This window comes from Saccoglossus kowalevskii, chromosome 21, assembly GCF_978046115.1.
Source record: "Saccoglossus kowalevskii chromosome 21, keSacKowa6.1, whole genome shotgun sequence".
Classification (NCBI taxonomy): domain Eukaryota; kingdom Metazoa; phylum Hemichordata; class Enteropneusta; family Harrimaniidae; genus Saccoglossus; species Saccoglossus kowalevskii.
Genome location: NC_140661.1, coordinates 21,792,689 through 21,820,326, shown reverse-complemented (window position 1 = coordinate 21,820,326; position 27,638 = coordinate 21,792,689). Strand labels below are relative to the sequence as shown.

The window sequence follows — 27,638 nt, the reverse complement described above, 5'->3', positions numbered from 1 at the left end:
CCTTTTGGGGTTCAGTTCTAAGCTTATTCAAATTCTGACTGTTTTGAAAAAAGCGACAAAAAACACAGAAATGACCATGAAGAATCCACAAAAACAAAACAAAAATCATACAAATATAAATACAAAGAGAACACAAACGCCAGTCATTAGTTACACTATGTCTTGTTTGGTGTTGGTCCCACGCAAAGCAAACAGTGGATATACACAATAAACAATGTTTACACAAAATTTGGAAGCACGCTGTGAAGCAGCTATGGCACTCAATGCAGCTCGTACACTTTTTATGAAATAATTTCTTGAAACTCATTCCCAGTGATTGGCTGTTTGACCAATTCTCAACCCAAGCAGACAGCCACATAAGACGCCATTGAAAAATCACAACTTAAATGCACTTTTTTTTTGGGTAATAGTTTTCATTTTTTTTTGGGGTCATTCATTCAATGAAATCTTTCGAACAGCAATATTTCAAGAAATTGTAGCACTTTTAATTATCTGCATTTTTACAAGCGAGTCTCAGAATCTACCATTAAAGCAATATGGTCATCGCTTTCGGAGCGGTTCAATATGGGCCAATGCAATGTGTAAAACACAAAAATACAAACGTGCACAACTGTCATCCTTAGGTAGGTTTACTAATTATTTCAATATCAGTGTAACTCGTGAACAACTTGTTTCATTTTTTTTTTTTTTTTGCATATATATATTATGCTTTCCATAAAATTCTTCAAATAAGCACTACGAGTATCCAAGAAAAAATGCAAATTTTTTTGGAGCTATTAAAAATTTTTTTAACACCACAGAAATTATCCAAGTGATTTGAATGTATTATCCGCATATTTATCTGGCAACAATTCCCGAAAACTGCACGCTTTTAGATGGATGCACAGAACACCAAGCAAGATGTCTGGTTACACCACCTTTATATTATTGTAAACGCATTAATCGCGCACCGGTTTTTAATTTCACTGATAAGTAAAATCCCCTAAATTAAATCTATGTGAACATGTAGAGTCACAATAGAGCTCAGTGTTTATCTGCCAAGTTTGTGAAAATAAAACCGAGTGAAACTGCTCAAAACTTGAAAATAGTGAAATTACATGCCAGTAAAAATAAATGCTTTTACAGTAGAGTACCGGTAATTCTATAGTGATTATTAACTACAAATTGTAATTATGTGATCACAATTTAGGAATGATAGAATAAAATGGTGTGAAAGAAGTGCTTGCTTTGAAGAATTTTATGGGAAGAAATGAAATCATAAAAGAAGTGCTTGCTTTGAAGAATTTTATGGTAATAAATGAAATCACACTGAGACTGACATTTTTGTAAAATCTTGCAGATTAATGGAGATGTTTGTCATGGTGAAGACACAATTGTAACCTTTTTTTTCCCCTTCTGACAAAACATCAACACAAAAATCCGGCATTAAACAAGAGCAGTTGACTGCCAAGCAGGTTGGTCATATACGACACAAACGCAATTTCCCATATAGTGTCATACGACAAGGTCATCACACGTGCGAGTCGAATTGTTCGGTATTATTGTGCTGCTGCAGCAGCTGCTACTGGTGCCACCGATGTTGGTTTGAATTTTGGAAGCCATAACCCGAATTTTGATTCTACACCGGCAAACGTAGCGACAGCCAATCGCATACCACCAATATGGTCAGGATTAACTGGAGGTAAGTCACTCAGGTGTGGCGCTACTTTGCTTTCTGATCCACCAGGACGTCTAAAAAAAAAAATGAAGAAAAGAAATATGTTACGGTTAGATTCATTGCCAGCGTTGGACGATTTCAAATCCTGATATAACACCAGCATGATGGCTATAAAACCTTAATTTATTTTAGCTTAAAATAAAATACCTACTCAACATTTTTAAATATTCATAAAATTGGGAGCCAACAAACATTATATCATTTTTGAAATTCGTTTATTAAAAAATTATGGAAATTATAAAGGTGGCGGCGGTCATCGCGCCAACATATGCACAAAATATAGGTTTGATATAAACCATGAAGGAGACCTTCAATGTTGAGCAGATCAATGAATACAAAAAGAGGAGTTTCCAAGGCTTAATTAGGTAATTTTTGAAATGATTGGAAAGAATCAAAGGAATCTAAAAAAATCAAGGTAAGTATTTAGTCCAACATAGCATATAGATCAAAACTAGCGTTCAAGTTGGCCACTGAGAGAGTGCACCACCACCTTTTAATAACATTCAGTTATCAAATTTTAGAAATTACTTACTTTCCACCAAAATCAATTACAAATTGTCTTTGTAACAATTCATATGTCATTAGAGTAACACCAAACTGTGGAGAAGACCTAAACACACGAGCTGTTGATAAAGAAACAACAGGTTAGTTTTGACATACAAGTAACGCTGTATTGATGTAGGGAGCAATACACAATTCTGAAAACTCGTTGATTTAGGCGTTTTAACTTCCTGCATCAGAAAAACCTGAAAATATTGTAAAATATTTGTTCACAGTAGGTTATCAAACATGTTAACAACAGTTGTGCACATTTTCACCAATAATGTATGAGCTAGAATTGAAGTGAAGTGTGAATATACACTTTTTGCTAATATATGCAAGTTTGAAAAATATTGAGCAAAAGTTACTAAATATTGCAATGATAACCATAATTATGGAAATGGTATTAAAACAATAATACCTTGCCATTATTCTCATTAACAGCAAGATAATAATTATATGCAAAATTTAGCATCAACATTTTTGCGGGAAAAATTATGCATATGAATATTTCGATAATTTTTCACAAATTTTGATCAAGATCTGTAGCTAACGGGATTTATGTCAATTTAGACCAAAAATTATAGAAAAAATACATAAAAATTTGCAAAATGTTACAACCAAAAATATTAACATGAACGATTAACCTGCCACTGATTCGACTTACCAGGTGCGCCTTTCCAGAATGCCATAAAGCCTTCCTCTTGCATGACTTTCCTGGCACAGTCTATCACACCAGAGTACTGTGTCTGACCAGCCCTTGCAACAACTTGCAACCTTGTCTTTATCACGTCAGCTGGGGTGGTCAACGCTGCAGCCGGAGCACCTGAAATTAACACAATAAAACGGTTCATTTATGTAGTACACACATGAAGAAGTGAAAATTCTTGCTTATGCCTCGCATGAAATGTCAACACTAAATGACAACTGCATCCATGCCTTTCCACTTATTGTTGTAGTAAATGGATAAAAGTTGTCAGGACCAATAAGTATAATAGAGGGGTTTTTCTAGAAAAAAACTGCAAGAGGGAGCACTGCAATTCAGCGGTGCCACCAAGTGGGGGAGATGGGGTTCTCCCGACCAGGGTTGTGTTGTTTTTGATAATTCTAAGTTGAAATGAAACATTCTATGGCTTCGTTGGGGCCAAAATTACCATCAGACAGGTCACAGTTGAAGACACTGGCCACATGTGATTCCTGGTCAATTAGAATTTTATGGTTGCCAGAGAATCTGCTCCACAGGGTAAGGGGGCGCATGGCCATGGCATGAGGGCGCTGCGCCCCTGTTCCCTCGTTTAAAAAAAATCCCTGTTTAGCAGTCAAGAACCTAGGTAAATTGTTCACTGGTACAAAAATTTGTACAAAAATAACTCAATGTAATTATTCATCTATAAATCTCACTAAAAGTCAGTAAATGTTGCAATATTTAAGTGAGAGTGGAGGTCATACCAGAACCCCTATACTGTAGAATACTTTATTGTCACTTGGAATCTATTTTCGCTGAAGGAATGATTCCGTGAAATTAAAATCCAGCGAATATTTTCCTGTATTTCGCATTAAACTCATCAAAAAATCAGTGAAAATAAATTCCATACAAAACACCCAAAAAGCCTTATCAACGAAAATTAATTCCAGCGAAAATAAAGTATTCCACAGTATCTCACTTGAGCACGTGCTTACATTTAGATTTATTTTCTATGGGAAAATTTAAAATGACGTAGTACGAGTAGGTTAATGATTCAGCATACAACAAATTTAGATGGACTTCTAATAAAGCAAATACAGTGTTTCTGATTAACTTACCTGCCACTGTAGCCGATAGCAACAACGACAATGGACCATTGACACCTTCTGAATTTGCTGTGTATAGCTTCATGTGTGCATAGCAAGGAAAGTAAATTGCGGAAAACGGGATATCTCGTAGAAAACAAGCCCTTGCACCCTGAAATGAAACACAATAGGAGATTCTTTCAAGCGCTCCCGTGTGATTTGAGGTGAAATTGAGCTCTTTGTTTCAGTTTTCTGTAAAAGCATGATGGGAAATAATAGTCAGAGTCATGCATACATCTTCAATCATTTTTCAAAAAAAAATCAAAATTTGTTGGTAATTTATTCCTTAATTTTGAACCAAATTGACATTATTTTCCATTTCCTACCAATTTTGATCAACATTGTTTGAAAAAGTGAAGACAAATTTATGCAGGATTATTTTACGAAGGACATCAAAAGTAGACTCTCAAATGAATATCTAATGAACAGGTTGGAATCAGAAGTTTTTACAATGTGGACATTGATTGTAATTATAGAATCCCAGGGATTGACAACAACCCCTTTATTACTCACCTTGTAAAGACCAAAGAAACCCAGGCTTTTAATGACACTAACGGCACCAATACGTGGACCACTCAATTCACCAGCAACTTGCAGTCGAATTTTCACAATCTCTAGCGGGTTTGTAAACATCACTTGAGACCCACCAGCCTGGATAAGAAGAATCATATTATTACACAGAATGTACCCGGTACACAAATGGACGCCAAAATCTTGCCGAGAGCGAGAGTGGATGCAATGAGAGAAGAAAACACTTTTTACGAGGCAAAGGTTCTTTTACTCCTAACATGATTTGCGTCTAACGTCTATAGTAGAATGAATTGCAGCCAACCAGAATACTATAAAACATGTTAAAAAGGCTACATGGCATTTTAGCGAATTTCACTAAATGCGTGAACTGCCTGAATCTTGATTTAGCTAAAGTGCCAATAATATCACTTTAAATTAGTGATATCTTGAATTAGCTTGATTGGAACGTTGATTAGTAACACAACCACTATTTAACGCAAAAATTACAATTTTTAGAATTTTTTTTGGCAAAATTATTGCAAATGCTTTTATGTACACATATAGATACCAATATGAATTTTTCAATTATGTAGTTAGATAATCAAATAAAGTACTCACACATCCACCAGCTAAGCACTCTGCCCAGAGTGGAATGGTACCATCTGGAGTAGACAGGTGATCACGTACAAAATCATTCATTGTAAGTTTTATAGCTTTCTCAGGAGCAACGCCGACTAACTGTGGTATGAGACCTAGAGGATAAAATGACATTGGAATACAAATTACACTAGAAAACAAACCAACAAATAACGCACAAGAGAATGCCAATATTTTTTAATATTTTCATCACTGTCATTCAAACTTGTCCAGGGTAATAATAATAAAGCAGACAAGCATTATCTGGACTTCTATGCAAGCTTCTGGTAACAATTTCCAGAATACGCCGACAAACATGAAAAAGCAAGGCGTCGTCTTTTGCATTGGACTGATTACAGGTCTGGAAGATAAAGAGCCATCACCATCTTATGCCACCTTTTCAGTGATTGGCTGGAGAATCAAATCCACAACCTCACAGATGTGATACTAACTCGCTGACCACTGTACCATGCCAAAGGGACTTAAAAATGAAGACCAAGCACACACATTGTCATGTTGGCATAATTTTGGGTAAACAGTCCAATCCATGATAAAAATAATTGAAATACTGTAAAACCATTTATTTTCACTGGCTTTTAATTGGTGCAAATTCACTGCGTTTCAAGTTCACAAACTTGACAGGGAATCAATGAGTTATATTTTTATTTTGCATGTTCCAAATGGCACGTTCACATGGATTTATTTAAGTGAATTTAACTTTTTAGGGAGAACAGCGATATTAAAAACCACCAAATAATTAATGCATTTACAGTAAAACATTATGTTTGATTCATTCTATAAACTTACCGCTGTAAAGACCGAGAAATCCTTCATGTCTTATAACTTTTATTGCACAATCATAACTATTTTTATACATCAATTCCCCAACTATACTAGTTCTTTGGTTCTGTAGTCTTGTCTTCACCAAGTCAATAGGATAAACTGCCGTGGCTCCCGTAGCTGTCAAAAAGATAAAACCCACCTATTTTAATTCATTTCATTTTATTTAAAAGCCAGCGGTCGTTTTATAGAATGCGCATGTTTTATATGGGTTAAGTGTCATTACTGTAAACAGCTTAATTTTTTGTATTTTTGCAATTTCATGATGTATGGAATTCCTAGACAAAACTACGCATATAAAAGATATTTTCACTGCTAAAAAATCTCATGATTTTCACAGACTCTCAGAAAATTGTCTTGCCAAATTCAAGTTCACATTACATTTGTTTTAACTGCATGATGCAAACAAATAATTAAAAAACAGTGTCCCATCAGTTCATGCAGTCATAAATTACCCTGCGACAATCAGGCTCGTAATTTTCAAAAGTGATTTGAAAATATCATTTTTAACATAAAATGGCAATAAATATTCACAAAATTGATTCATATAATCAAAAAACCAACAAATCCAAAATTGTTAGGTCCTTGCATATACAATATCAACGAATCAGGCTGGTGGTTTTTATACAGAAGATTTTATTATGAAATGTACAAATTGAAATGAAGTAACTCCCTAGGGATCTACAAAATGAATATTCACACAATTCAAATAGAACTTTTCAAAAATTTAACGCTAGACACTTGATGGACACGAGCCAAACAGTCAAATTACCCAATTGCCAGCAGGGATAATTAATATACAAAAGGTCAAGAATTTTGTAAAAGAAACATTGTTCTCAAAGATAAATTTATTGTAAATCAATTTGTCATTAAGATTACATTGTACCTAACCACTAATGGTCCTTGTATTGACCCAGAAAAGAAGTCACAGAAGCGTTTGTTTGTCTGTTTGTTTGTCATTACATACCTCCAGCAATTCCACCAAGGAAAAACCTATATCCAGATTCAGCCATGGCCAAGAAAGGACTACGATGAGTTTCCCCTTTAGGTTGTTGTTGTTGCAAACGCTTCACGCTTTCATCCGGAGGTTTGATTTTATCAATCTCGGTACCTGTAATGTGTCTGTAATAAATCAACACAGCTAACTATTATAGTACGCCGAACTACATTACGCTACAGATTAGAGATTTATATATCAAGTATTAGTGCCAAAATTATTATTTACTCATGTGGAACCAGTTTATTTGTGCGATTCCATCTTTGTTCTGCCCATCACATTCATATAGCATTTCTAGCACGAAAATGACAATCAGCCATCTTGAATCAGATTCTGAAACACATGCATGTGCATTTGCACATATAAATGATGTATGTGTAAAGCCAAAACAAAATGGCTACCAGTCAGCCATTTTGAAACAAATTTGGGGGGGGGGGGCATCAACAACCCTTTGTTTAATGGGCATACAAGTTTGAAAGAAATATGACCATGCACGACCGACATCCAATTCCGTAATAGCAGAATTGCTCAATTTGGAAGAATTATTAGCACTAAAATAACCACAATTCGGCGAACTTGAATTCGATCATGAAACAAATGCATGCACTTATGTACGTGTCAAGTTTAAATGAAATTAACCCAGGCATCTCTGAGATGAGGGCACAGACTGACGCATGATCAATAATTGATCAATAATATTAGTTGATCAATAATATTAGAAAAATGAGTTCGTAAACTTGCTTAACTGTCACCAAATTATAATGTTATTGAAGAGAAATCATTACGCACCCAGTTGCATGGTCCAACACGCAGAGATGAAACAAAATGTCCACTTCCAATGGCGTAATCTGAGAAAACTGTTGTGCTCCCAGTAAAAATTCCTCTGCAAAGTAAATCAAAGAATTTAAGTTACAAACTGCAGGCTCGACAAAAATATGATACAAGGTCATAAGATAGACCTTTAAATAAGTTACCTTTATTGACCTCTGCTTTGTCTTACCAACTCATGCCAAGACATGTGCCTTTAATTATCTCACCTTTATTGACCTCTGCTTTGCTATACCCTATTGTTATCGTACCTCATATCAAGACATGTGCCTTTAATTATCTCACCTTTATTGACTTCTGCTTTGTCGTATCCTCTTGTTATTGTAAGGTAAACTTTCTCAATTAGTTCCATATTATTGAGTAGCGAGTTGAAAGCATTGAAGTACGGGAAACTAACCAAATGCGTGGTTTCCCCACCAGCAACCTGCACACAAATAATATACATTATTATACAAACAAATTTATAACTCACAATTGTTTTGCACATGTTGACCCAAAGACATTCAGGGTCAAGGGTCAAATGTAGCATCGCTCCAAGTGGATACAGCAAATATATCAAAGCAATATTTCAACTGTTTTACCAATCGCCAATTTTACGACTGTTTTTGTGAAACATTTTTATTAAGATTTTGTGAGCGACAGCTTTAGACAAAATCAAATAAACAACCAATTACCTTATAGGGCATACGCACCAAAATCTAATGACCAGATTTTAGGACTTTATGTCAAATTTGTGAGCGTTTAGGAGGGATGAAAGTTGACTTGAACCCTCAAAATATAAATTGCGAGGGTAGTCGAGCATGGGTCAGTCTAGTACTACAGTAGTGGAAGTAGTTTTGATTCAATTCTCAAACTTCTATGCGAATTTTCAGGCAACACTTGAAAATTGGTATGATGGCAGAATACCCAAAAACGTATGAAAACTCAATTTCGACAGAAACAATTTAGCAAGTGGAAATGTTAACAGAGATACTCACTGAAATAAGATTTTCTTCAACAAATGGTGTAAGTAAATTCTTTTTAATCGTTGACATTATTGTCTTAAATTGGAAAGAGTTAATAACTCCTCTCTTCTGCTCGTCATAACTTATAAACGCTTGCCTCGCATGCTCCTCTTGCAAATTCTGAAGGAAAAAAAACAGTATTATTATACTTCAAGCAGTTTGATTATTAATCATTAATATGAACCATTAGATCATTGATATGCAAAGGATTGTAACCAAAAACTTGTCAGGTCTGAGCAATATCCCATAATATGTAAATTAGGTTATTAATATGCAGATTTCAACCACAAACTAATTGGGGTTGATCATCATGCATCTATGTAGCAAGTTCATTAAAATCTGATAATTGGTTCTTGAGATATCAGTGGAACAGGCATACACACAGCTATAGCTGAATTTTAATGACAATTTTATAGATTTTTGGAGACATAAGTACATGTCTATTAGTGCTGCTTGATTAAGTTGAATTATTGGTCTAGAGGTATAAAAGGAAAAACGTTGACCTGATTTCAGTATACAAAGTATACTCCATGATTAACACCGCTGGTTACGTCTGTATACATAGACGATGAACAGGCCATTCAAATTTCCCATCACGTATTGTGTAATCCAGGGGATTGCAGAGCCGCTGCTTTACGTTTTTACTTGAACTACGCTCAAGATACAAATGTCAAAAAATTATATGAAACTGTATAACTATATGACATGTGTAATATTTGTTTTGAATTATTAAAGGGCAGTGGTCGTCGTACAGCACATGTTCAAATTTCATGTAAACAAAGAGAGTATTTTACATGTGTTGTGTATGTCACTACGAGTCCCATATCAAATACGACGCAGCACGTAGACCACCATCGTTTAAGTTCAAAACTACTACGTTTTCTATAAACACCAAAGTCATTGTAACATAATGTATTTAATAGTTTACCATATATTTTAATAAATCCTATTGGCAATGAGAAATAATGTCCATTTGGTCCAGAATGAACAAAGAAACTAGCAAAAAATCCTAAAAGATGTACAAAATTTGAGCGGGAAAAATCATGGCATTCGGCAGATCATTTGCATTAATGTAATTATTTCAAATAGCACAATAGATCAATGCATTGTAGCAATGTGGATCACAGTTTGAGAAACTCAAATTTTGGCTTTGAAGTTTTAAATAAGGAGAAATGGCACTCGCAGAGGGCAACCAATTAAAAATTCCAGGAAATTTCTCTGTCAAAAGTCAGTCAACACTGTGCACAATCACATTTCTCTGCATTGCATAAGACAGTAGTTCCACATTTTATAATAGGATTATAAAATAAGTAGACATAGTTTTATCATTTGTAGACTGGGTAACCAGGGGACAATCGTGTCCTGCGGTTGCTGTAGACTGTATAACAAAACACACTGGTAGACGTCAAGAGGTCAACTCCCTTGGTACACCACCACACAGTGCACAGTGATGTTTATGAGGGAAATGGTGTCGAAATGTCAACTCATTTCATAATGAGAGATGTATCATAGGAGCTACAAAGGTTGCATGTTACAAGAATGTGACCTGCAGTGTTTTGAAGGTTATTTATTACTGGACTACAGTCAGGACCATTTTGAATTGTGGGGGTGGAAAGCACTATGGAGGGTGAACGTTTTTAAGGGTTGTTTCAATATCTATTGTGGGGGTGAAAATAAGTGTAGACAGTGTACACTTCAGGGGTGGTCAATTATGTATTTTGAGGGTGTAATGCAGTGCAGTGGGTGAACACTTCAGGGATGGTCCATTATCTATTCTAGGGGTGTAAAGCAGTGAATTTCTGGAGTAGTCTATTATCTATGGTAGGGGTGTGAAGAAATGTAGTGGGTGAAAACTTCCAGGGATGGCCATTAACTAATCCAGGTGGGTGAAGTAATGCAGCAGGTATACATCATATAAGACACTTTTTCCTGAAAGACAACAGACTAATGCACTACTTCATTTTGTTTTTTTGAATGAAGCACCCATCTGACTATCCAATTTCTATAATCTGTTCATGGAATAAATCTGAAAAGAGTATCGACATCAGAATCTAATTTTTTTTTACTTTTATATTTTGATTGCATGTTAACTTCAGATATTATAAACTGCTATTCTACTGCTAAGCAGGACAAGTCACTTATTTGACATAGCATAATTACAGCTCAAGACAGCATTAATTGTAGAATAACATTGTTTTAGTATGTGACATTTAAAACTGCAGTATAATTGATCGGGTCATTTTTAACAAAAAATCAAAGTAATGTATGAGAATAAGCTTACGGCAAATGACCATTATGCAAGGTAACAATTAGGAAGCCAGTAGTCATGCAGTGTTCTCCACAATCCAAATTAGCTGGTGGGCGACCTAATTAGCATAAATTTGCATATCAATTTGCATATCATTTACATACAGCATTCTCGCATTTATGACATGAACTGCAATACACACTAAGTTATTTACTATTCTCTTTTTAATTTACTTTAATGGGAACATGTTACAATTTTTTGAAATACAAACAGATTACTCACTATCAATATTTACGAAATGCAAAAAGTTTGAAATCGGTGATTTATGCGTTCGCAAATTATTCTGCGTTCATGAAATGCAATTCGAGTAACCAAGAGCAAGTACAAAACATAATTGAGTTATAATGTAGAAAATATACGAGATGATTTGCCCACGAAGCCAAAACGGACAATTTGTCAAAACAAAATCCATAACATTTTTATTTGTGGCATCAGTACTCACCCGTGCCGATGGACGGTAAGATGCATTTACGCATGTACGGCCATGATACGTTGCGTTTTCACACATTGTTTTGGAATTCAAGAAAAAAATGCTAGCAATCGGCAAAATAAAAGAATCTGATATGTTCTCGAAAGATTAGACATAAAAAATAGATAAATTGAAAAAAGTACGTGGAAAAGATAACTAAAATATTAGTCAATTACAAATACTCGCGGTAAACTAATCCAGCAGCCATGTTTGATGTTTATTACCGCTTTCCGAATTCAGTACACGAACACCCAGAATGCACTGTTCCCCTATGCAACTTAGATACTAAATCGTTACAGCGCCAACAGCGATGGGTAGCAGACTGTCGTTGAATGGGGTAGGCCAAAAGGTCATCAGTTTGCCTTCTCCATGCTGTTTTCACAATGAAAATCGAGCGTACGTTGTAAAAACGGCTAGAATTTAAATTTTTGTTCGAGTTTACATGCAATCTGCTAATATATTTGTTTATTTTCTGTGCATATCCATTTCGTTCGTATTTACTTCTTTCTTTCGTGATCGGAAGACGATTATTAAAAATACAGCTGTAAATTGAAACCACTGTAGTTGCGTGTCGTGAGCATTAAGTGGCAACAATGTCGGGCGACAATGAATTCAGGCGATTGACACATTGCCATGAATATACTTGATAACTGCTTGCAGACTTCCAATGGACATTGTTTATGTTTGGACTCTTGAAACAATAGAAAAATAAAGGGTTGGGCAACTACTCTTTTGTTTAGGCTTGGGAAGAACAATGCAAGCTTTTTACAAATAATTTCAGCTGGATGTACGTTGGTGGGCAGGTGTTGAGAGTTACTGGGCGGCCGTAAAACTTGATGGGCAGGCCGCCCGCCTAAAACCCCTTGTGGAGAACACTGTCATGCAATGTGCGTATAAATGTTGGGAACTAACAATGTAGTTTACGATCATTGTATCCATTTCATGGTTCAAATATCGACGAATATGCAAATCATTTTGAATGATTTTGACAGAAAATGGATTGCTCTTTTTTTGTGTTTTTTTTCAACACACAATTAAAGCGAGAGGGCCGCCACCTGCGCACACGCAGGAATCGAGTTCTAAGCCATGATTACAACACACGCTAAGAACGCAAAGGCTCATGGGTAGACGTTTGTTTGTAAACAATGACGCGCTATGGCCACCTGACGCATGCGTAGGTGACGACTCCTTCGCTTTGAACTAAAACTTAGATTTTGTCAATTGTGGAAAATTATACAATCAGTTTTCAATGTTAAATCAAGAAGTTTACAACACTTTCATAAACGTATCAATATTTAGACGAGAAAATTACATAAAAACAAGATTACTTTGAACACTTACGTGTAAAAATTGTGTAAATTCTTGGTATGACAGATGTTTTTTTCGGTCTTCGCCAAAATGTAATAAAACGTATCTTGAATCAAAATTGAACGGTACTTGGTGATGTACTTCTGTTAGACTAAAAACTGTTTTGAATTCACCTGAAAGAAAGAACAAACAAACAAACATGGTAATCAATAATTCCAGGAATCAAAATACCATACTTAGCATACTTACTATGAGAAGCACACCTCCAATAAAACACGCATAAAACAAAAATTTGCATTTAGTATATGCCAGTTGATAAAAAAAACACGCACACTACATGTGCAGTTTCAGGGGTTGAACTTAAAAGAACACCCATTTCAAGGTCAAAATTATTATAAAATGGCAGTAGCAAATAGGAATAACGGAAAATCACCAAAAAAAGGCTCCCAAAACAAACTCCTTGAACATCAATGTCTGTGAAGTTTTGCAACATAGAAACACTTAATAGAATAAAAACAAGGCAATCTTCATTCAAAAATTACTTACTAAAAGATACAAATCCTGATCCATTTGTATCAAATAACTGAAAAGTTAATTTATACATAGCATCTGGGGAACACAGGAGAGCTTCAAAATCCTTAAATTCTTCAAATGAGATCAACCTATTGACAAAAATAAACGATTAAAATTAATTATTTCACATTTAATTATTTACATATTCACAGTAGCTGCTAACATATTGTAAAGCATAGAAATAAATTTGAATACATAGCATCTAATTAGTTTGGTAATTAAGCAAACGTAACAGGAAGTCAGCAGAAGACCAAAAGATTTTTTCAGTAGCGTGGGGGACAACAGAGGTGTTAATCCAAAAATTCATTGTCTATTCTTGTTTGAGATTGGTCCTGGCAACGTTTGGGGGATCGTGACGTAGCTCTGTCTTTGAGAATGGCCCAGTCAGTGGGTGGATGAAAGTTGGGTAGCTAGGCAATTTGCTGCTATATGTGTTTGGTGGTTTGTGTCACACACAGAGTCCATGTGTACTTCAACTAAAATTCACCCTGCCGTGGTGTATTCGATGTTATCTTTGACGGTAAGAAGACAATTGCTTAAACCAAGGGGTGGAAGAGGTAGAGGGCATGTTCACTTACCCATCTTTAGTTTGGTCCACGGCTGCACCCAATAAGTCGATAATGTACGGATCAGAATCGCCTTCCTTGTGCATCCCAAGATAGTTCCTGATGAAATCTTTCGACGTCATGTAATACTCCCCGACTTTTGAAATGCTGGCATACTGTAATTAACGAACAAATGATGTACATCTATTGTAAATAATTACAAACAACAAACCGACTTACGAAAAAGAATATTTTTTCAAGATTTGTTTGGTAGTGTAAAACAACGCACTGTATTGCAATATAAATGGAGACGTGTGACAGGTAAAAGTGGCTTGTCAATCATAATTGATCATCTATTGGGATGCAAGTCTGTTGTGACCACTGCGCCAGACGTCGTACTTGGCATTCTTAAAACACAAACCAAAGTACCAATTGAGACCAATCAAATGATTAAGATGCATTTTATAACTTTTCTAAGATACTTTTTTAGTAATCAAAGACAGTAAAATTTACAACTATGAGAAAGTTGCTTTAATGTACCGTATATACAACTAAAGCTAAATAAAGATAAGGGCAAGGAACCACGGTGACATGCAATGAAGATCTCACAACAAAATTACCAGATAAACAAGCCTTCATCTTTCATAGTTTTTATTTTCTATATTCCTGCATGACAGTTTACTGTAGATTACTTTATTTTCGTTATTTTTGCTGAAGGGATGATTCCGTGAAAATAAAATTCAGCGAATATACTTTTTTTCCTATATTTCACAATAAACTCATCAGAAATCAGTGAAAATAAATTCCATACAAAATGCCCAAAAAGCCTTTTTCAGCGAAAATAAAGTATTTCACAGTATTTGAGAAAAGTATTCAACTTGTGTATGCAAAGAACTAGTGTGTTAAGGGACCTTCATTGGAAACCAATTTCCATGGCATGAAAAAGACACATTTTTTGATGCAAGTCATTCACAAATCAAGCATTTACAAAGACACTTTTACTGTCCTGTTAGACGTATTCACAAAAACATTTTATTTGGTTATTCTTGCACCAACAGGGCACAAGGTACGTTTTTGCCAATTTCTTAAATTTTTTTTAATTCTTGTAATATGAAGCGAAAGTGGTACGAAATGAGTAAATACCAATTAAAATAAAAATCCAAAAATTACCAAAAAAAATTGAGATTGACATGCCAAACATCTAGAGATTTAGCTTACCTTCCCTATCAAGCCTGAACTGAAGCAGAGCATGCAAAACCTTGAGTACATAGACCCTTCCCCACCTTTTGTTTTCACATGAACCCACCCATACCCTGCGCAGGTTGGCGTCACCACAGGACTGCAGTCAGTGTGCAATCTAGATAAGTATCAGCCGAGGGAACTGATAGAAGCAGGAGCAGATTATGGATGTTATCTGACAATCCTACTTGTATCAGTTACCTCAACAGATTAGTTATTACACCAAGTTGACGAATATACAAACAGGGCTTGAACTTCACAGAGGCATAAAAGCAATTGCCAAGAAGTCCTACCTGTTAAACCTTGGTGTCCTTTGGGAAATATGCATATTTTTTATGTTATTCCATGGAGGTAAAAAGAGAAGGAGTCACAACCAAGCTTAAAGCAAAGGTACTAGGATGGTCGGCGCCGTTTGTACATAGAACAGGAAGTTTATTTGCCCAACGGACCAAGGAGGACAGTTTCCTCCCTCCTTTCCAGGATTACCATGCATTAGTATATTACGGACGCCTTCGGCAGCACTGCGTGATTTTCGTGACAATTCTAGTCAAAATCTTATAAACAAATATGGCGAAGATCGATAACGTGCACGAGTTTGACTACGATGCTAAAACTGCTATATCCTTCAATTCAGACATGAACTTAACAAGAAATTCTCTGATTTTCAATATTCAAACTTTCCCGTTCTTACAAACTTGATTCCTCTACGTATAAAAGATCTGTGCATGATTTATGTCCTTTGACATTTACTGCAACACCGTAAAACAAAACATTGGAGTATGTACTGTACGCTGCAACGCTTGAGAGTAAATTGCGCGTCAGCGGCGATTCAGGGGTGAAAGGACAATAAGACAAAGGGAATTATGGGATTAAACTTGACAAAAACAAAAGAAGTTTAGGAGGATTATTTTGGCTGTGACTCCTTTTCTTTTTACCTTCACAGATATTCTAAGGCAAATGTGCCAGGGCAATTTTATAAACTTTATCCCAGAATCTGGGTGCCCTTTTAAAGCTGAAGTTCAAGCCCTGGACAAATGGATGAACGAATTAATTCAGGGGTTGGTGGCATACAGTGCCCGTCCTAATTACTTAAACTGGGGGTCCAGGAGTATAGAATGAAATATGACAACTGGATTTCTGCATGCAAATTGCACTCCATGATGCATCTCGAGTGCACCACAGAATCTTTGTTTTGACTATCAGAATGCACACAGTGACATGTTGGCAAGAACCGGTCATTCATACTAAATGATAAATGTTAATAAACTTATGGGAAATGTTATCACAGTAGATAACGAGCCTGCATGTATGTATGTATGTTGAATCAGTGAGTGACATTTGTTTTCACACATTCGCATGCTGGTTGTCAAAAATGTAAACAATGTGACTGCCTATAAGAATGTATTTAAATCTGTAGATTAAAGTGAAAAGTGATTTACTTATGTAGGAATGAGTTTAAATCTGTTATGGATGAACTAATTAACATTTAACACAAATTTTGCTCAATTACTGTAGAATACTTTATTTTTGCTTTGAATTTATTTTCACTGAAGGATTATTCCATGAAAATAAAATCCAGCGAATATACTTTATATTTCACATTAAACTTCATATAAATTCCATATAAAACGCTAAAAATGCCTTTTCAGCAAAAATTAATTCCAGCGAAAATAAAGTACCAGTATTCCACAGTATTCACTGTGGCTGGCAATTTGAAAGTTGAAAAAATAAGTTGGAATATTCAAACTAGTTGTTGAATTATGGAAAATTTATATTTGAAAACCAATTTTTCAATTTATAATGGCTGCCAAATTAGGGTTAACAGTGCAGTGGAATCGCAAAGTCGTTTATTCGTATTTTATTTGATGGGCCATTCCACTCTGCTAAATATTTTCACAATTTTACGAGTTTTAACATCAATTCTTAATCACTGCATTTATTTCAGTGCACTTTTGTACTTAGGAACATTTTTTGTGGCAGACGTTCAGTTTGTGTTTTTCAAGCAATATCTCGTAGTGAATGGAGATTACTAATTGGAATTAATGGTACAAAATCAACAAAGAAATTATAGAAAAATACCTAAAAATGATCAAAACACTGCACTGCAAAATAAAAGGGTTTAAATTAAAACAGTGTTTCATAGTTGAAATATTAGGAACATTAAAACAGACAATTTTAAATAAGTTTGTCAAACTTGCTTACAGTAATTGCCACACAATACTACAACAGAAAACTCTGTGGAAAATAAAGTGATAACTTTTAAAGAAAATAGTATGAACTTTCCCCTCCACAAGTCAATCACCTCAAATCAGGTTGCCTCGATTTGAGAGATCAATGCTCAAAGCTGTCATTTTGCCAATACATATTTGAGAAAGAGAGGAACCACTTTGAGTAGGGATAATGATGTATACAGTGGCAAAATGCGATGTTTGAAAGAATAAAACTTGTATCATTTATATTAAATGTCATGTCGACATTGACAACGCAAGTCACCAGAGCGAGAAAGATATGTGATCACGCTCTGGGATAATGTTATGGCAGTGTCACTGTCAGATGAACATTAATATCTAACTACAATATACTACAATCAATCGCGATTGCCTTGAATGAACCGGCAGAAAATCACGAGCAAACTTCGCGCACCGGCAGCTGACACGGAACGTGATCAGCTGTTCACAACTTCCGGTAAGCTGCCAGACGCGATAAATGCCCGCCCCCTCGCAACTAAGTTGCAGCGAGAATATACCCCAGACATCTCACCTTCAAAAATATGTCACGGAGCTGCACTGGATCTGCTCGCTTCATCAGCCACCGACCCTGCAGAAAAATACAATAAATATTATCGATAGATACGTGGCTTGGCAAACCGCTAAATTATGACGGAAATAACACCGACGTAGACGATTAGTTTTGACTACCAGATGATCCCCGGCGCCCTTGACGTCCAGTTTCACTTACCTTCGGTGCATCACACGTGGCTGATTGCGAATTACCCATATTTTCGGTGGATCTAGCGAATGTTACACCCTAAAATATAACAAGCAAACATCTATCAAATCTAGGTAACCGGACAGTTGTTCAGTTTTGTGAAGAAGGCTTGCAAAATATCTCAAAACATGCCAAGAATGCAAGCTATCCCAACCAACCTAGTCCGACATCAACCTCTCCTCAGTCAAGTCGTACATTTCGCACACTTTGCATTCCTATTGTTTATGTTTATTATTTCCCTTATATGGCTATGAGCATGTGATCGTCTACCGTTGATTGGTTAAAACTAAATTTTCCGCGTGATGCAAAATGGCGTTTGACAACACTATTTTGCTCGAAAACATTTTGGCCACATTAAGCAATCTAAATTGTTAACAAGCTTGTAAAAAATAAACAAACGTATCAAAAGCCCTGGCATGGACGTTAAAATCACCCAATACATTGGACGTGTTACGTGTTTGCAACTCTGAATCACACCCCTCTGATATTTGGGAGATTTGGTATCGTCCAAATAGGGATGGTCTTTGATGATGTCACTCACAGCGACACCACGTCTTAATATTTATTTTAATTTAATTTAATTTATGAGTGTATCGAATAAGTCCAATGGATAGACATCAACATAATGAACTGTTTCAATATGACGACAAAATAAAGTAATCATTACCAGGCACGCGAATCTCGAAGACAGTAGTTTCAAAACGAGGCTGATATGGTTTAACTGCGCATGACTGTATATGGGAAACCCCGCGAAAGAAGAACCAAGATGGCGGGTAAGTACGGAGAAAAAGTACATGAGTATTATAGGAACCGTATGAAGTATTTACGATACCACCATGGGAACTCATGTTACATATAATCAGTTGAAATGTCAGTTTTGTTGCCATTGCGATCTCTTCTTCACCTACGCTCGTTTTATAGATTGAAAAAATTATATTACATTAAAATTTTAAAATGCATAGGTTGTACATCAGAAGTTAGCAACTTTCAGTTTTTCTAATATTTCAAGTAAGATGTCAGATATCTATGCATTCCTTAGATGGAGCAGTGATATCTGTTTTCTACTTGACGATTTATATAAATCTCGCAGTAATATTATGTCCACAATACACACTCCGTGTCGTCGGTCTGTCACTGTTGCAATATTTGTTTATTTACACTACTCTGATTTCACGTTACATCAGAATATGGTCTCAATAGTTGCGTTCACGCACAGCTCCTTAGCACGGGCTAAGAGGTCAAATTCCTTAGCCCGTGCTAAGAAAACGTTCGTGAACGCTTAGCACAGGCTAAGGAAGTACGGGTTAAATCTGATCCGAATTTAAGACGCGGTCTAGACCTTAGCACGGGCTAACGAAGTATGCGCGAACGCTTAGCCCAGGGTTAAGCGCCCTCTGCGGCGACCTTTGGGTGTGAAAATTGTCCCGTGTTCGTATAACGACACTATTCCACCAGTCATTACTTCGCGCTCACTTCCACACTAATCGGGTCACTGTAGTTGAGCGTACAGCAGCTCCAATCATAGACAAAATAAATTTGGTTCGCTGTCTACGACATGCATTAATAAAACGCTGTATTCTGTTACGCCCGTTGTATACTGTTTGTGTGCATCCAAATAAGTGGTCCGTCTTCTCTCGTGTTCCTGTGCACGTCGCTTCAAAATTAGAACAAAACATGCCAGCAGCAGAAATAGAACCTCGCGCATGTCATCAGGGTTCTCCCTAGGGCTTTTTAGCGCCGAGGTCCGCGGCGCTATACCTGTGAATCTCAGCGCTTCACTTGGGACCTCGGCGCTATGTGTTCCCACCTCGGCGCTTGATTTCATATTTGACATGCCAATATCAGATGTGAAAAAGCTTTGTTCGCCACGCCGGTCGGCCCCGACCGTCACTCAAAATTAGTGACCACCACGGAAATGCTTCCGACGAGGACTATTGTCTGATTGTTGGTATAATTACGTACCGACCGACCGACACGCATCCTGCCAGTCATGGATTATAATTTATAAACAATAGACCTAGTCGCACGATACGTAGCGGCTAGTCAAATTTGTGGAATTAGCACCTCTTTGTTTGTAAGTAAATACTTTCTGCGATAGACACAGTCTTTAGATTGAAAGCTAAAATTATTTCAAAATCAATACCACCTCGATATAACATGGTCAAATCGGAGTTCACGATCAGTTCACGCTACTCAAGAAAAAAAAAAAACGTGTTTATTGCGTGAATTGGTAAAATACATTTGAACTGTTATCATTGCGAGTCATGTAAAAACTCTTCTTTCAAGACCTAATTTACCTTTTAAAAATTGCAAATCAACTCTTTCGAAAGCTGTCATGCAGTTTTCAATTGAAATCGATGCCAACACATCGTGCTACGACATCGCTTTACTTCCGCAATGTAATTTTTATGATCACTACCATTCGGAAAACTTCGGGTTCTACCGGCATTACCATGCGGCATTTTGATTGGTTAATGGAATTCTTGATCCATCGGGTCAAAGGACACATGCTAATGTTTCACAAACATCATGGCGGGTCTGGTTTTTTTTGACTCCCATGTGCGAAGCACAAAATGGGAGTCTTTGCAGTTAGTGTGTCTGTGTGTGTGTATGTGTGTGTGTATGTGTGTGTGTATGTGTGTCCGACTGTTCCACTGCTATCTCAAGAACCATACATCGGTTTTTGATGAAACTTGGTGCATAGATGCTCTGGGCCAATGCGCAGATTTGATTAGGTTTTGGTAAAAATCCATGCTCGTTAATTACCTAATTTGCATGATAATTAGCTAATTTTTAGCTGTTCTATGACTGTTCCACTGATATCTAAAGAACCACTCATTGGATTTTGATGAAACTTGGTACATAGATGCTCTGAACATGTGCGCAGATTTGATTAATTTTTGGTAAAATCCGTGCATATTAATTACCTAATTTGCATGATAATTAGCTATTTTTTAGTGGTTCCATGACTGTTCCACTGATATCTAAACAACCACTCATTGGATTTTGATGAAACTTGGTACATAGATGCTCTGAACTAATGCTAGGTTTTGATTAGTTTTTGGTAATAATCCGTGGATACTAATTACCTAATTTGCATAATGATTAGTCAATTTTCGGTTTTTCCACTGATATCTCAAGTACTAATCATCACATTTCAATGAAACTTGGTACATAGATGTCATACGACACTGCACAGACCTGATAGTTTTTATGGTAATATCAGTACATATTAATTACCTAATTTGCATAATTAATTAATTTTCAGCATTTGATATAAGTAGTTAGCATTACATTTCAATGAAACTTGGTACTTACATACTCAAGGACTATGCAGATTGATTGTTTTCGATAAATATTTGTGCATATTAATCACCTAATTTGCATAATTAGTTAATTTTCAGCTTTTCCACGGGTATCTCAAGTACTAATCATCGCATTTCAATGAAACTTGGTACATAGATCCTTTAGGACTATGCAGAGACCTGATTAGTTTTAGGGTAAATAATTGTGCATATTAATTAATTTTCAGCTTTTCTACTGATATCTAAAGTACTAATCATCACATTTCAATGAATTTAGAATTATGCAGACCCAATTAGTTTCCGGTAAATATTTGTGCATATTAATCACCTAATTTGCATAATTAACCAACTTTCACACTGATATCTCAGGTACTATACATCACATATCAATGAATGTAAATGGATGCTGTAGGACAATAGACAGACCTGAATAATTGTGGGTTAAAATCTGTACATATTAATTACCTAATTTGCATAATTAACCAATTTTAAGCTTTCACACTGATATCTAAAGTACCGTAAAAACTCCAAAATTTCGACCGGTTTTAAATAATTGGTGTTAGAAATGTGACGTGTTTTTAGAGTCAAAATTAAGGTGCATTTTCGGACGGTCGAATTTTTCAGAATAGAAATCAGCAAAAAAAAATGGGGATGATAGACAGTGTGCTTCATTAGTTTTTAAAAAATGCAATGTCCGTCAATTGACGTAAACTTCCTCATGTTTCACGGTAAAAGCAAAGGTCGTGGCCGAGTTGTAACTCAAAATCTAAACAAAGTCATCAATCAGTGAGTATTATGACAAGCAAAACAAAACATCAAGACGCGGAGAAGAGGTCAGCACAAAACTAATAGGTCAAAAGACAAAGCTGTCTCGCACTACCTAGGAAAACTTGCGAATGTTCGAAGTACAGGTACCCATTGGACAAAAGATACATGGAAGTTTAGCAAACGATCTCCCCGACCCAGTGCAATGTATCCGGTTAGAATCAAAGCTCGCGTGTCCCTTATTTGAGGGACCAAATTCTGCCGTAAATTCGCCCTTGGATTAAAAAATAAAATGGGATTTAAGAAAATAAAATGGGACTTTTAAGGTGTATTTTGGCGTCATTTTTCGGACATTTCAATCTATCCTGCCGGCTAAAATAGAGTCTAAGTTTTTCCGTAGTCATTGACGTCTGTCTATTCAAGAGTACACGTGTATGATTTTTATCGTGACTAGCGTGATCGGGTAAGCTTCCTTTCGAGAATGAGCTGTTATCACTGTGAACAATGTTGAAATATTCTCCAGATGACCAGTTTATTTTTTAAAAACAACTAATTTTTTTATTTAAAAAAAATCATGCCGTTTTCGCATCAAAATCCAAGCCAAAATATCGTACTACAACATCAATCTCTTCCGCATTGCGTTCAATAACATTAACATATTTAAATAAGCTATGGTAATTTGAACACGTTGGCATCATCCAGCTTTTTGATTGGTTAATTAGCGATTTGACCTATTTGACCTAAGAGAACATGGCGGATATCCTACAGCATCAAACGTTTATACGAGACCGGAATCATTCGCTTACGATGAAACTAAGTTGACTTTTATTTGTATTTCATAACCATTCAACAAATTTATTTTGTGTACATTATTATAATCACTACTGAGTACAGTAATAATCAACAATTCAGAAACGCAGCATGCCGAGATTTTTGTGTTCGTTTTTATTTGAAACTTCGTTTATTTAGAATATATTTTCGTTACCAATAAAATAAAAATCTCTCAGTCAATCAGAAACCCGGATTCATGCCTTTGAGGAAGGTCCCGTTTGAACGCTCACATCGGTATTTTTTTCGTTGCAAATAAATAGGCGGACGAATTTTTAGAGGGGTCGAAATTTTGGAGTTTTCACGGTACTAATTATTCCATTTCAATGAAACTTAGTACAAAGATGCTCTAGGACAATGTACAAACCTAATTAGTTTGGGGTAAAAATCTGTTCATATTCCCTAATAAGCATAATAATTCATAATTTTTTGGTTCTAATCACATTTCAATTAAACTTGGAGACATAGATTTTCTGTTACATTGCGCAGACATCATTAGTTTTACACTCAAATCTGGTCATATTAATTTTCTGATTTGCATAATTAGTTTTCAGCTAAGTAATTTCGAATTATATTTAATGTGTCTCCAATACTCTCAGCACATGGGAGTTCTTTCTAAGCTTTCTTTGATTTACCAAAGCGATCAAGTGATCAAAAATAATCGCTCCCGATAAAAATAAGTCGGATTTTACTTACATTTCATATCAAAAAAAAAAAAGAAGTAAAATTTGTTGAGGAATTATTGCTATAACTGGTGTATAACATGGCCAAGTAAGTTATGTCACGTCGTAACTTTGATGATCGTTTTGAAGCTTTATTTGTTCGCTCATTACTGTAATTGTAAACGTTTTAGAAATTGATGGTACGAATAATAAATTACAACAATACGTCAATTAATAATTACGTGATCGATTTTTTGAAGGAGAATGTTTTTGGAGTGAATAAAATTATGAGATTCGTGAACATAAATCTGGATTAACGTTTTGAATGCGTTTCCTTCAACGTTTTACAAAACAATTAAATTGCAACAATAATGTATTTGTGTTTGTTTTTAGTCTGTAGCATTTGTATTTCGAGAATGTTTCAAACTCTTCTAAATTGTGAAACATAATGTGTTGATTCCATTAAAAAAAATATTTGCCCTGTGACTGAGCTCACTAATATTCATAATTGTAAATAAGTTCTGTTAATCAATGAAGAAAAGATATGTAAATGATATGCAAATTATTATGCAAATTAGCCCCGGTGCTATGCATTTTTTCTGGGGAGAACCCTGGTCATTCATTTTTCGTTCGTAAATAGCGGCTTACCAAAGGTCACCGACTAATGGCACCCCTTTAGCCCGTGCTAACGACTGGCCCTCCCTGTGCGTGGACGCAATTGGGTCTAGCCGAAATGCAAATATGCTAGATAAGCCTAAATCAGCTTAAATCTTAGCCCGTACTTCGTGTAACGTGAACACAACTTATATTTCATATTTTTTGTACAACGCTTCATCACCGAATGAGCTTATTTTTAACGCGCAGGAAAATATGTGATCAAGAATTTATAAGATTAGAGTGCGCAGCTGATGTGGTACGCAATAAAGATCTCTCACAAATTGTAAGATGACAAATTCACAACATTGCAAGACAACCCTACACATCTAGAAAGTCAGTTGCAAATTCAGCAGACTGAAGAACTGATTGAAGTTTGATTTGCTAACGTCTTTGCATAATAGCTTCACAATTCATATAAACTGGGGGCCAATAACCGAAACCATCCCCCCGCTTAGGGATTTTTGCACATCATGTTTTTTAGTTAGATAGGACCATCAGCTATCAAAATCTGCCTGTTTGCCATAATATTAATGGTGGGTGTGGGCGCCAGACTGTATCCATGGTGATTCGAGACAAAATCTTCAGGGAAGTAACAAAATAATTGGCATTAGTTTGGAGAGGACTCTATTGCCGAAAATAATCAAAATTGAAGTCGAATGGATTAGTTCCACAAACTTGCGCGATCAACTTGTCTTACAGCAAAGTGAAGTCTACATGACCCGCTGACCCAAATATTTAAATTAGCTATTTGTGAGAATTGAAAATAGTCTGAACTTGTACCAATCAGAAAATGCCTTGTAACAGGCCTGGGCTTTCGTGAATGATTTCGTCTCTCCGATTGGTCACAGGAAATTATTTTTAATACATGTAATTGTTACTTTCTCGGTATCGTTTCGTATTTGGTTATATAGGGGTGGGGCTATAGTTTGACCCTGTTTGCGTGGACTGTGAAGTACGTGAATATCATTAACATATCATTATAAGCTGGCTTGATTATGAAACAGGAAATATAAACCAAAGCTGTGCTGTCTGACGTCTAGCGCAATTAAAACAATGCCCAAGTACCCAAGCTGTAAAAATCTATAGAAAAATGTGTTTTTATTTATTGTTTTTGCCATAAATACAAGTGATTGGGCATCATTTTCTTCATTCGTTCCATGCTTGCTTTGCAAGTATGTCTTCTCCTGTCGCTGCTGGTCAGATCAATTCTATCCGAAACTATTTTATATCGTCACCAAATCAACCACAACGCCAGCCACAGCCACGCAAGTTATTCCCAGTTTTCAAGAAAAAAGTTTGCCGTACCAAACTTGGTAAACAATTGTACAACGGAGGTACAAGTGATTCGAGTGTAGGGTCAGACACTGAAAGTGCTACCAAATCCGACTTCAGGCATTGCTACACATTATCGATGAAACGTCGAATCGTCGTATTTATTTGACATTTGTTATTCCCATAACAGTATTTTTACAGAATAAATTAATTGCAATGGTACATCATTAATAATTACTTGTCTGTTTTGGTTGTGTGTGTGTTTGCCTATCCCTTTCCCTATTTCACAATGAAAAAGTTTGATGACCCTGGTTTAAGAGCCACTGGCTACAAAGTTGTCAACATGTTACCTCAAATAAGCACCACCCAGAAATGAAAGTGTTACAAAGTGGCTCTTATTTGAGGGTTTTTACGGTATTATACTTTTCTTTTGTAGTCTCTATAATAACACTTTTCATTTATCTTAACAATCATATATGGATGAGTATTAACACTTTTAAAGTTGTCTTCCTTTATTATAAGCGGATTATCACTGAAATGTTATCCTTTTTTCGAGTAAATATATACACATTCACATATTGTCAGAAAAGTCATATTCATCATCATCATCATCAAATGTATCATCTTGTATGTTGTAATAATCATTTCCAGTATCCTCTTCTTCATCACCCTGCCCAGCACCAAATCAACAAGTTCCTTCAGGAGCAATTTCTCTTCTGTCCATTTGTACTGCAATTAGTCTCCTTGTAGTTGCCAGTCATGACCATTTTCAGGCTTTGGCAAGTCCGGATATGCCACATCAGCTTGATTCCAGATGAGAGCCTGATATTGGACAGTAACTTGTTCTTCAGTGTGTAACGTGTCATAAATATAGTGTATCGAAGCTTGAGATCTTTTACACCTGGCTTCGCTTCATACATAAGGTATGTGAATGCCTTCAATTCATCAAATTCATCTGTGGTAAGAGCCTGGCTCATACCTAAGCTTGTGAAGAGAGGAATAAATTGTGGGTTCCTTTGCAAGACAAGCAGGGGGTCCCACCTTGCCTTTACGCACAAATGAACTTATAGAATCACAGCCGGTGAATGCGTGAAATGAAAGCAATGTATTGCATAGCTCATTGCCAATTGCCTGGACTGCTGAGCTAATGTTGATCAACCTTCGCTTGTCTGCAACACCAGTGTCCATGATTAGTGGTATTCTGATATTCTGTGAAAACTTCATCAGCAAGAGGAAAACATTTGTATCAGGAGACCGGATTATTATGGCACTTGAATCTATGCAGTGTATTGCAATATGACAGCAGTAGAGAATGATTCCGGTGTCGGCTTTCTCCTGAAAAATAATATCAAGGCATTGTCTAGAATCAATAGCATATCAAATGTAAATTGGTAAAATAGGTGTAGTAGTGGCCTACTTGACTATATGTGCTTTAATAATGTGTATTTTCTAATTTTGGGAATGTGGATGTAATGTGTCACGGCGTTCCCTCTCTATTTTCTTGATACCCTGAGTCTGGTATGTATCTGTGATAAAGTCAACACAGGTAATATTTGAGAGCTTCGCAAATATACGCCGAGCCAACTCTTCAAAAGTTTGTGGGATTTGTGTTAATGATTGGAACATTGCATTTCCATCAATAATATGAGCCACATGATCTGGCCTGCTTGTCACAGTATGTCCCTCTTCCAGTTTGCTCTCCAAGGCACTGGGCCAAGTGGGTATGCCATCACATTTTCCATGCATAGATCATGATTCATTGCAAGTAGTATGAGCTGCCCAAATACATTTCTCTCTGTTACCAGTTCCTTGTCTTC

At 36.0% G+C, this 27,638-nt stretch overlaps 2 protein-coding genes and 1 non-coding gene across 3 annotated transcripts in view; 1 reads left to right on the top strand and 2 right to left on the bottom strand.

Annotated features, from left to right (window-relative positions):
* Positions 1-1,393: 1,393 nt before the first annotated feature.
* On the bottom strand, positions 1,394-18,548 carry LOC100369584 (electrogenic aspartate/glutamate antiporter SLC25A12, mitochondrial-like). Its single transcript, XM_002740560.4, has 17 exons — positions 18,491-18,548; positions 18,303-18,371; positions 18,105-18,161; positions 14,139-14,281; positions 13,534-13,649; positions 13,021-13,160; positions 8,876-9,022; positions 8,184-8,322; positions 7,860-7,953; positions 7,041-7,195; positions 6,041-6,193; positions 5,216-5,349; positions 4,601-4,738; positions 4,061-4,199; positions 2,925-3,083; positions 2,250-2,340; positions 1,394-1,731 (listed from the first exon to the last, which is right to left on the bottom strand). The coding sequence occupies exons 2-17, from the start codon at positions 18,339-18,341 to the stop codon at positions 1,539-1,541; spliced, it is 2,037 nt and encodes a 678-aa protein (XP_002740606.1). The 5' UTR covers positions 18,342-18,371; positions 18,491-18,548; the 3' UTR covers positions 1,394-1,538.
* Positions 15,471-15,557, bottom strand: Mir4838 (microRNA mir-4838). The gene is given in 1 exon segment (NR_038803.1): positions 15,471-15,557. It is a non-coding gene; the product is annotated as a microRNA mir-4838 (primary transcript).
* A 533-nt stretch (positions 18,549-19,081) lies between the features above and the next one.
* The window catches only part of Hat1 (histone acetyltransferase type B catalytic subunit), a 41,157-nt gene continuing 32,600 nt past the window's right edge, over positions 19,082-27,638 (top strand). The window contains 1 exon segment of the mRNA NM_001184817.1: positions 19,082-19,105. Within this exon segment, the coding sequence (NP_001171746.1) occupies positions 19,099-19,105 (7 nt within the window). The 5' untranslated portion in view covers positions 19,082-19,098.

Bases quoted from the DNA above. Each gene is read 5' to 3' on its own strand.
- LOC100369584 (XM_002740560.4), bottom strand. From the start codon at position 18,341: ATGGGTAATTCGCAATCAGCCACGTGTGATGCACCGAAG. The intron at 5,350-6,040 runs GTAAGTTTATAG...TTTATCCTCTAG, and splicing joins ATTTCTCGGTCTTTACAGCG to GTCTCATACCACAGTTAGTC. The intron at 3,084-4,060 runs GTAAGTTAATCA...TGTTAATTTCAG, and splicing joins GCTATCGGCTACAGTGGCAG to GTGCTCCGGCTGCAGCGTTG.